Consider the following 11,913-nt stretch of genomic DNA (forward strand, 5'->3'; position numbering starts at 1 on the left):
AGATATTTTTTTATACTTTTATAACTTCAATAATAAGAAATTTAAATTACAGGTAAAGATATTATTTTTATATTTTTATAACTTAAATAAATCAGAAATTTAAATTACAGGTAAACAATTTCATTATTGATGACACATTTAATGATACTTTGGTTGTACTGGGGAATTGCATATTGAACATACAGTTCCACCTATGGATTCAGATTATAGTTAGGCATTGTTTTTACTAGTTATTATACTAGGTTTAACATTTACTCATTCTTAAATAATTGAAAATCTTGAGATCACACACGAAACAAAATTGAAAGTGAATAGTATATACACTTTATAGAGTTTAATTGATATTATAGTTATTTGTTTGTCAACAAAATATTTTAGCTATCTCTGCAATTTGGTGGTTTGTGATTTTTGAGGGTTTTTATAAAGCAGGCAATGGGCTCGCCCTTAGGAAACATCCTTGACTTCTGTCATGGTCATATGGCGTAGCTTGTTAAGTCATGGTGGAACTCCTTCTCCTTTGTACCTAGTGAGAAGAGGGGCAAATGAGTGCAGAGAGAGCTTTCAAATGAAATATGACAAAAGCATTAACTACATACTTATCCTTTGTATTATTTTCTACATTTTTCAATTCGAAAAATAGCAATTTATGTCTCAAAAAATAGTTCTCCACCAATGAGAAAAAGTGTTTTTTGTTGTGATAAATGAATTAAAAAATATTCTGTGTAAAAACCTTAAGCAAATGATATATGCTTGAAAAAATAAATAGGTTGTGGGTCAAACAAAAACAATAGTTCCTTGCCTTATATAATGCAGGGAATAATAAGAAAAATGATTTAGTTAGAAGACTGGGTCATTTTCATCAATTGCAGCGAATCTGGCGATAGCGAATCTGCTCTGTGAATATGCTTTGGTCATGAAAAATTCTCTGTGATCTGCTCTGCTGCGATCTGCTCTGAGATCTGTGACCTTTGGTTCTGCAATTTTTTGATCTGCATTTTTCAGCGTGTACAAGAAGGAGCTTTTATTCAAACTGTATTTAAGGCATATCTATAGGGTTTGATTAGTGAAGGGGTAATCTATGATCTACAATTTGCTTTTATTTTTGAGGTTTGAGATCCGTGGTGGCTCTGATCTGTGTTCTCTACATTCGAGTGCATCTGATCCGCGAGCCTCAGGAAAATCTGTTCGATCTGCAAGTTAGATCTGCTCTTTTTTCACTCTGGTCTTACTCACTGCTGGCAAGGTGGCGAAGGAAAAGTTTGGGGTCGATGGCGGTGGACATCTGGATGTCCCCACACATTCGACTATCAATGGTGAGTGCTCTTCTTCCAACCCTCCAGGAGATGCTTTTACTTCCATGCAACTTCCTATACCTCCTCCTTCGGCCAATGCTTCTGCCAACATTAATGGTATTCCTTTGCCATCTGTTAGCAATTCCTTCAAGCCTAAATCCTTCTTAGAAGCGGTTTCCAATTTAGCAGGTGGTATCCATGAACAAGCGAGGTTTGTTGTAGCTAACCCTAACAACTATGAGGTCACCAGGGATGGTAAGTGCTCTCCTACTCATTTTTCTTTAATTCCTAATTCTGAGATGGTTGCCGAAATTACTAAAGAAAAATGTAGGCTTAAAGACACAGCTATTTTTTTTTGCTGCCGTTGAAGTTGAAAAATGTCCTCCATGCAAGTTTATGGATGATTGGTTTCATAATTTTTGGAATACCAAACTTGGATTTCATATATCATTTTGTAGACAAATTGAAAAGGGTCTTTTTGTTATTTTTTTTGCTAATCATGAAGCCCAGCAAGAGGTTCTGAAAAGACAATATTGGACGGTTGGGACGATGTCCTTTCGAGCATTGGCTTAGACCCCTGAGGCCATTCATGAGGAAGTTTTTGGTCCTCTCGGCACCTAGGTGGATTCTTGTAAAAAACTTACCGCCATTTCTTTGGCCTTTTTTGCCACAACTATTGGAAAATTTGGGCAAAATTATCAGGATGGATGAAACTGTTAGATTAGTCCCACATATGGATGCTAGGGTTCTTATATCACTCCTACCTGGCAAAGAAATTCCCTCTGAAATTAAGATTAATGTGCTTAATGAAGACTTTGTTTGCCCTATTGAAATTTTAGGGGGGTTGAATGCTTGTTTTTTATGCAGGAAGGAGGGTCATCGACGTAAGGATTGTCCCATCCTTAATAAGCCTTCTGTTAAGTCTTCCAATAGCAATAATCACCCTCCCAAGTCCACTTTGCCAGTTAACCCTCCTGTTTCTTCTAAATCTAATGGTCAACCTGCTACAAAGGCTGCTACGAAGACTCCTATTTCCTCAAATTTTAACCAAGTTGTTTCTACTCTTAACTTGAATTTATCTCCCCCTCCTGAGGCTATGTCGGGGCCTGAATTAGATGATGGATTTACTCCGGTTAGAAACAAGAAAAAGTGGAGAGGGATTACTTCAATTAACCCTAATTCCAATTTTGTTAATTCTTATTCTCCTCCCATTTTAAATCCTCCGCTTAGTGTGGTCCTGTTTGAGCATATTGCTTCTTCCATTGAAGCAGTCAAGCCTGCCTTGAATCCATCAAAGGCTCCACCAAATGTGTTTAAGGAAATTGAGGATGGCTATATTTTTGAAGTCATTCCTGCTTCTGGTTCTATTCTCTTTGATCTCAATATGGATAAGGAGCCTTCAGTCCTTGATGAGTCTCCTAAATTAGATACCATTTCCGCTAGTAGGCATGGAAGGCCACCAAGGTCTAAAAACAACTTTGCTAATAAGAATCCTAGGGATGCTCCTAGTTGTCCCATCATGACTATTGATGATGCATCTCATACCTCTTCTAATGTGTCTCAATGAATTGCCTATCTTGGAATGTTAGGGGGCTTGAGTCTCCGGATAGAAAATATGTTGTTAAGTGTGTCTTAGATTCTTTTAACTCTGTTGATTTTTTTATGATGCAAGAAATTAAAGCTACTGGTTTCATGCTCGATATCAACCTTAATTTTATTTGGAGGGATGCCATTAAGTTTTCCTCTAACCATATCAGGGGTAAAGGTGGAATTTTTGTCCTTGTTAATCCCAAGTGGGGGAAGCTCATAACTAATAATGGTGTTTCCCCCTGTCAAAGGGTTGTCTGGTTTACTATGAATATTAGTAATAAACAAATTGGTTTTTGCACTATTTACGCTCCTAATGTTACTAAGGATAGAATCTCCCTCTGGAATTGGCTATCCACTCTCCTTGATATTCCTTGGTTTTTTGGAGGAGACTTCAATATGATTGAGTCCCAGAAGGATAAAATTGGTGGTAACCCATTCAGATGGAAGGATTATGAGTTTCTGCATTGGTCTAAGTTTATTAACTCAAAAAATTTGTTTGACCCCCTAGCTAACATTACAGATTCTCATCCTAGAATCTGGCACACTTGGTGCAATTTCCAGCGAGGCCAATCCAGGATCTATTCCAGATTAGACTGATTTTATGTCAATAAAGACTTTTTTTCCTTTCTTTCTGATAGTAATGGTAACATTGTTTTGGTTTCTGCCACCACCCTGTCTGATCATCATCCTATTTTCACTCGTATCGGCATTAATTCTGATCCTGTTCGTCATAAACCTGCCTCTTCCAAATTCTTGTTGAATACCAAGTTGTTGCATGATGATGATGTTTTATGTGCCTTGCATCTTATTAGGAACATCAACTTCTCTAACATGAAGGACTCTCTCATGATTGACAAGTGGAAGACAAATCTCTTGCCTTGGAACGTTTTCCTGCAAACCATTAGCCAAAAGTGTGCCAAGGACTATAGATTCACTGAAAAGTTGCTATGCTCTAACCTTCAAACTACTGAGCTTAATGTTCAGGCTAACCCTTCTAATGCGAATCTTTTGAACCATGTTATTGCTGCTAAGGATGCCCTTAGTAAGCATCAACAAACTAAAATTCATGGAGCTAGGCTCCATTCTAGGATTAATTGGATCCAGCATGGTGATCAAGGATCTAAATTTTTCTTTAATTTTCTTGAGCAGAAACAAATTAAAGAATCTATTGACAAGCTTGTTATTAATAATCAAGAAGTCTCTGATCCTGTTTATATTTCTTTGGCTTTTGTTGATTACTATAGTAAGCTTTTCTCATCTGAAGATTCCTTGGAGGCTGAGGAAATTAGATCCAAATGCAGACCCCTTATTCCTTCTAAATTAGATGTGGAAGATATTATGCTTCTTTCGACCCCTATACCTATTGAAGAGATCAAGGGGGCTATTAAAGCTCTCAAGGATGACAAGGCCCCTGGGCCGGATGGGCTTTCTTCTTAATTTTATAAGGCTAATCTTAGTTGGATCAGCAAGGACTTGTTTGATCTTTATAATGAGGCCATCAGTGTGGGTTCTCTTAGCCCTGAGATCAATAGAGGTATCATTAAACTCCTTCCCAAGGAAGGGGACAAGTCTCTTCTCAAAAATTGGAGGCCTATTTCGCTCCTTAATGTTTCTTATAAAATTTTAGCCAAAGTTTTAGCCCTTAGATTGGTTCACGTTCTCCCTAAGTTTGTTACTAGTTCCCAAACTGGTTTCATTAAAGGTAGATATATCTTGGAAAATCTTATTACTGCTTGGGAAGCTATGGATTGGGCTAAATGTTCTCATCAAAACTATGCTTTGCTTCTCCTTGACTTTGAGAAAGCTTATGATAGAATAGAATGGAAGTTCATTATCATGATGTTGCAATCTTTTGGTTTTCCTCCGTTCTTCTGTATGGCTGTTCAAACTCTTCTCACTGATGCTTGTGCCCAAATTGAGATTAATGGTTCTATTTCTGACACTTTCCCTCTTAGTTGGTCTATCAGGCAAGGCTGCCCTCTAGCTCCTACTCTTTTTGTTATTGCTGCTGAAGCTTTATACTATATCCTTAGAGATGATTCTTTGTCCCCGAAGGTTACAGGGCTTCACTTGCCTAATAATGAAGAGCTTATAAATAGTCACTTTGCTGATGACACTGCTATCTTCTTTGAGCTTTCTGACAACAACCTTAATAATCTTCAAATTAAGTTGGACCTATTTTGTGCCATCCCAGGTGCTAAAATCTCCCAAGCTAAGTCTATTTGCTTGGGTTGGACTGATCAGCCTCCTGATTGGTTCTTCCAGCACAAGTTTCAATGGGGAGGCCCCAAAAATATAGTCAAGCATCTTGGTATCCCCTATTCTGTTGATCCTTCTCTCAAGGACATGTGGGCTTGGGTTAAGACCAAGATTGAGAATAGACTTAATAAATCGTTTAACAGATCCTTATCCCTGGCCGGGAGATTTCAAGTTTGTCAAAAGCTTTTATCTTCTTATAGTATTTATTACTCCTCTGCCTGGATGTTCAATAGCTACCAAATTCTTGAGATTCAGAAGGCCATCAAGCAATTTCTCTAGTCCAATGGCAAGGGTAATAGAAAGTATCATGTTGTTAAATGGGATTGGTGTCATACTGATAAGTCCCTGGGGGGACTGGGGTTAAAGATCTCAAGCTGCAAGGTATAGCCCTTTCCGCCAAATGGATTTTTCAATCTATGGAGGGTGATAATCCTTGGAAAGTTCTTGTTAGACACAACATTGAGAGAGGTTTTCCCAAGCAGGCTAGATCTTGGAAAAATCTCCCTTTATGTGATCTTATTGTTGGTAAGTTCCCGGTTGTGGTCCAAGGATCACCGATTTTCAGATCCATCTGGCGTGCTTGGGAGCATTTTCGAGAATTTATGACCAATAGGGATTTTTATCATGATTGTCACCTTCATGGAGAGAGATCCATCTGGTGGAATCTGAGCCTGAATAACAAGCCCCTAGCCCTCTACCAGGGGTGTTCTGCCAAGTCCTTGGCTAAAGTTGGTATTTCTCAATTTGCTGATATCTTTGAGCATGATTCTTTTATCCCTTGGGAAGATCTCAAGATTAGATTTAATTTACCTTAGTCTCAGAGGAAAACCTATAATTTAATTTCTCTAGCTTCCAAGGATATTCCTTCTCTTTGCCATGTGGACTCTTATAGATATGTTAAATGCAAGTGGCCTGACGATGTTGTTTTAGATAAGCTTAAAGCTAAGAATATCTATAAGGTTATTGCTCATAATGTGGATATTCTTGCCCATGTCAATAAACTCTGGTATTGTTCTTTTGATATTAAAGTTTGGAATAAATTGCTGAATTCTATTTGGAAAGGCCCTTGCGAGCCTAAAATTCAATGTTTTAAATGGTTGTTGTTAATTGATAGACTTCCTATTAGAAGAGATAATCAACATTCTAATATTTGTAATATTTGCAGATTACCTAAATCAGGTAGACACATATTATTTGATTGCCTCTTTGCTAAAGAAATTTGGAATTTATTTGATATTTACTATCCTATTAATGTGAGCATCATTGAAATTGTTATTGGCCATATTAATGGGATTAGTACAGATGCTAATTTCTTTTGGAATATGTTGTCCTCTAACATTCTTTGGCAGATTTGGAAATGCAGGAATGAGAAAAAATACCAAGGTAAGCCAAGGGTTCTTACTGAGTTTTTTCGAAAACTCACACATTTTAAAATATTCTTGTAGGTGCAAAACACCATGGTTATTGAAAAGGACAAATTAAGTAGATTTCTTAAAGATGGACAAACTTCTTTCTTTGTTCACGATCTTAAGTATGACTATCAGTGGCGAAGGACTATGGATAATCTACGGATGTTTGAGCAAATGTGTTGGAAGCTAATCCAAGTTACTAAGAGGAACCATAATTCTAGGAAGGAGGATATCTATATGTTGTTCCAGATTCAGGAACAAAAAACTATTGTCTGGATGGAAGGCCCTCTCGGTTGGACCGCTTGGGTTGATCTTTATTGTGATATCTTGTACTAGCCTTCTGTTGTTCGGCTTTTGTTGTTCTTTGATGTTCTTTAGTTGATCTTTTGTTACCTTGGATCTAATTTGAAGCTTTGCCTCTTTTGTAGTGCTCGAAGTCCTATGTAACTTTTTTTGATCTCTCTATATCTAATAGAAAAAAAATGATTTAGTTATTATTGATTAGACATTCATTTATGTCTTAGATAGTGAGGTGAAAGATAAAATAAATACTTTTTGGAAACTTTTGAAAAAGATAAGGCTATCATTAATACATGTCATTACTTGATGGAAAAATATGTGTATTTTTTTTAAGGAAAATTGATTTTTCTCCCTACCAAAAATAGTATAGAACATAGAATGAACACAAAATGTCATTTATAAAACAAGAGCTCTTGGTCGAGCTTGAGTCCCTGCCTATTTGTCTAAAAAGGAAGATATATTTTAGGTCTTCTATCAATTTTTACAATTTATTGAATAAGAATATTTGACATGATTTATGCTAAAATTTGAAGGAAAAAAATTTATCTTAAAATTTTATATAAATTTGTATATTGATTTATTTTATTTTTGAGTAATTAAATATAATACAAATAAATATTCTAATTTGGTGATTTGATCTCTATTTTATGTTTCAAAATTTGTTATTTCTTTATGTTTGTTTGAATTTTTTTAACATAATAAAGTAGAAATAAAATAATAAATGAGAATTATTTTTTAAAATTTGATGGTAAAATACTATCTAGTAAATACAAAAAATTGTAAATAAGCAAAAATAGCTTTCGACAATAAGAAATCATAAAATATAGAAGTAAACATTTAGAATTTTGGAAAGACAAGGGAAAAAAAGTGGAAAAGAACAAGGAATATCTTTTGTTTGTAGGCATTGAAGATTTAGTTATTGAAGAGAGATTTTTTAATTTTTTGGATGGACTAATATAGAAAAAAAGTATATATTGAACTTGATAGAGGAGAAAATTTGATATGGTTTACATTATTAAATAAAATTTGATATACTTATTAAGCTATATTTTTTAAAAGCAAAATGAACAAAGCAAATCAAAACAATAATGAACCATACAAAATTATATTGATATTTAATGTGCAAGTGGAAAGATAGAATTTGTTAACTTATAATTGTACTTTCAAAAAACTTATTTTTATTGAAGTTGAAGTTTACAAATTGAATCTTTCAATTTGTAAACTCTGAATCTATGATTTAGATAACAGCTATTAAATCATTTAAAATTGATATAAAAAAAAAGAATAATTTTTATATATGATAAATCACTCTAATTTCAAGAATCAATGTAATTTTATAATTAACAATTACATTTTTTTCAAAATAAAAGATTTAAAAATATATATTTTATTTTACTTAAGAGTTTCTTATAATTTTTAGATTGCATTTAACGAAATGAGTTTTAAATTAATAATAAAAAGTAAGAAGCATAAATATGTAACACCTAGAGAATGAGAAATTCAATAAAGTACATGAGATATATGATTGCCAACGTGTAAAACTACAAAGTTAAATTCATGATTTTAACTCAAAAGCTTGTATTACCACGAAGCATTTTATGAAAGAATAGTTTCACATTTATTAAAGGTATCATGTGGAGGCCACTTCGAATTTTATATTAAACAACTCGAAAGGAGTGATAGATTCCTCTGCAATAAATGCATCTTTATCCCATCCCTCTGCTACCATAATTTATGTTATTTTTTAAATCCGAAAAAACTTGAAAACCCCGCTAATTTTCTATTCCTCCAATGAGAAATTAAGAATAACCATATCATAATTGTTTTTTTAAATACTGCCTTCCCAAACTTACAATATAACATTGTTCAAGCCAAAAAAATAAATTGAAAAAATGAATTAGGGCTCATCGAAAACATTAGATCCCTCCCGCAAGGACTAATAAGGAAAAAAAGGAAAAAAGATGTACACATTGTAAGTTCTATATAAACTTTTAAATTCATTGATTTCATTGTTTAATTTAATTGAAAAATTGCATTCAATGAATGCAATAGTATCCTGTCTTTGACAGGAACTAATAATAACAAGAGCTCTGAGTGACCTTGAGTCCCTCCCTTGCGCAAGGGTAGTAGGAAGATTTTTTTTTTAAATGTAAAAGATAATGTTATTTTTAAGATATCAAAACTATAATTTTTTATATGAATTTGTAACAATAATTTTATTTTTTGTTTGGTTGTTCTATTGTGAATCATGTCCCAAAGAATGGTAGTACTTGATGTTGTTGAATATAGGTTGATATATAAAAATCTCTTAGCCTAGCCTAGTCGTATAGGCACAAATGTGTCATCTACTCTAATAAGGCAACTTTATACTTCATTTGATTAAACTTTGTCTACTCATGGTATATTTGTAAAAAAAAAAAAATTTAAAATTCAATTAAAATACAAAAATATAAAGTAGTTGCTCTCAAAAATCTATAGCTACTAGAGGTCAACATAAATTTAAGATAATTCTTATAAAACCTTTAAAATATTTTAAATAATTTATGAGTCCTTTATCAATATGTCTATTCATATATAAAATTCTAAATAATATATTTATAAAATTCATTTTAAGATATTAAAATGGCTTGTTAAAGTCTACTTTAACATATTTAACATAGCTTTATTTTCTGAATAAGAAAATAAATGATATAATTAATAAAAAAATAGAAAAAATATAGAGAGACTAAAAATCCCTTTCACACTAAGAATATTTATGCCAGTAAACTACTTCATCCAGTCCAGCACGAGAAGCCCTATCTGATGGTCTAGAATGATCCATCTGATTGTTGAATTTTATTATGGATTTTGATCTATGTTCTTGCTGCAGACATTGGATTTTCATGGGATTGTTTCCAAGGTCGTGTTTTCTCTACACCCTATTTTCTCCGTACCATGCTAATCAAATTTCAGTTTGCCAAACAAAAAAAGCAGACAAATCATCAGTGAATAGAAGATGTTTCTAAAAATGTTTCACAGATGGATTCTGAGAGAAAAGATCATCTGAAGAAAGAGCTAAAGATTCTCGTAGCCAATCATAAATTAGAGATTATTGTATATAAATATATTTGAAATATAAAACATTTAAAACTTCAGACTATGAATTTTATCAGTTCAAAAAATTATTTGAACACGAGCTAATGAAAACAACAAAAATATATGGAGAACAAATTAACTGTGATGAAATATATAAAATATCTTTACCATCTCTTTTTCCAAGCAATGAACAATTTCAAACCGTGTATTCCAGCAACCTGAACACTGTGGTACAAATTTATATCTGAAAAATCTTCCGAAAGAGATGAACGATCCAAAAAATGTCTAAGAGGACGAACACTCTGCCGAATCCTCTTCCCCTTGCTCCGCCATTTTCAAATCCAGAGAAGCACACAACCTTGACCGAGCCAAAACCATCAATTTCACTGCAATTCCTGTGCATTCCTCAAATCTCTTCAAGCACGGCAAACTGCCCTCATTTTCGCAGATTGTTGCAGCGGACCAGAGCGCAGCAGCCAGATTAACTCTCAATTTCCGCCTAAACATCTTCCCCTGTTTGATCCGCCCCTTTTCAACCAATTTCACGGCTAAAGAAATCGTACAAGGGTTTCTCAGATTCAATTGTTTGCACCACCGTTTCAGCACGGAAATCACTTTCATGTCCGCATTTTGCCTGGAATCGCTCCATTCTGAGCAAGCTCCGCAAAGGCTGAATTCCGCTTGCGGCGAAGCTCCGCAAATGGCAGCGCGGGTTTGTCCATGGCACCTGCAACAGAGAACAATCCTCGAATGCCTCGCAACCAGAAAATTTGCAGAATGCACCTTTGAATCGCATTCCCAGCACAGATTTGCACAGTCTGCCTCGCAGCGCACAGCACTTTCTCTACTGCAAAGCTCGCACCTCACTCTGTTCTTCCTCCCCGCCGCCATTGAAAAAGGGCTTTCCTGCACACGGAAGGGGATCGGTGGAATGAATTTGAAGGCAAATCGGATTTTTGTATGAATGAAGACCTAAGGAATGAATTTAAGGCCCTGAAGACTGAGAATTTAGGGTTCACTGCCGTAAGATTATTGTAGTAAAGGGGACCCGTGGAGTGAATTTAAAGTCGCAAAGATGAAGAAACTCCATTGGTGTGGCCAGGAATAGCGCAAGTGGAGGGAAATGGAAAGAAAATTAGGAGCTTGGTAGAAAATCGATCGTACATCGACAGATGTCGTCTGAAGGAGAAATTCCGCATTTTCTTCCATGTCGTCACTCCTTACAGTATTTCTTCCCCCAAATGAGAGGCTGTATTTTGATTCTGCTTCTAAAATATCTTTGTTATATATGGCCTACTTTTAAGCTTCTTCCAACCACAAGATTTTTGATGGTATTTCATTCTTGCTGTCATTTTTTTCCTCCAGATCTTTCTTTTTTTTATCAATTTTTTTTTTACTGTTTTTTTATTACAAATTATATAGATCATGAAGAACAAATGCTGAAAATTTCAGCAAAATCCATTGTATTTTTTATTTTTTCAATTATAGTCAAAAGTGCATTTTGTCATGTCCCAAGCAAAACCCACCACTACCTAGACTTTAACAATAATTAATATTGTAACTAAAATTCTATAATGTACTTGACTTATATTAAAAAACATCAAAGGGTTTTATATCTTTCATAACTGTGTAGAGAGTAAAGTCTTAGGTTAAGACATCTAGGTACATATTAAGATGTCTTTTAGTTCAGAAATCAACATCAATCCTATAAAGTAGTTTAAAGAATGTCCCATCTCTTATAATATTGATTTCTTGGATTCAAATAATAGTTTCATATAACTTATTTGTTAATAAAATTTAATTATTAGTTAGAAGCTTCAAAGTGCCAAGAATAGTACACAATTATAACACATAATTTCATGCTTCAAACATTTCTAAATGGTAGGTTCTTGATAGGACATGTTAGCTATGCATTAGCTAAACAATTTCTAGTAGTTTTGAATATCTATTTTTAAAGTGGATAGGACCATATGAGTTGAACAAAATGA

The 11,913-nt window shown here is 34.1% G+C and overlaps 1 protein-coding gene across 1 annotated transcript; it reads right to left on the minus strand.

Annotated features, from left to right (window-relative positions):
* Positions 1 to 10,047: 10,047 nt before the first annotated feature.
* Positions 10,048 to 11,154, minus strand: LOC149567071 (B-box zinc finger protein 32-like). The gene has a single exon (XM_089817451.1). The coding sequence runs from the start codon at positions 10,814 to 10,816 to the stop codon at positions 10,211 to 10,213; it is 606 nt and encodes a 201-aa protein (XP_089673577.1). The 5' UTR covers positions 10,817 to 11,154; the 3' UTR covers positions 10,048 to 10,210.
* Between the last annotated feature and the right edge of the window lie 759 nt (positions 11,155 to 11,913).

The sequence above is a fragment of the Cupressus sempervirens genome, chromosome 3, assembly GCF_028749045.1.
Source record: "Cupressus sempervirens isolate cs-2001-9-10 chromosome 3, ASM2874904v1, whole genome shotgun sequence".
Classification (NCBI taxonomy): Eukaryota; Viridiplantae; Streptophyta; class Pinopsida; order Cupressales; family Cupressaceae; genus Cupressus; species Cupressus sempervirens.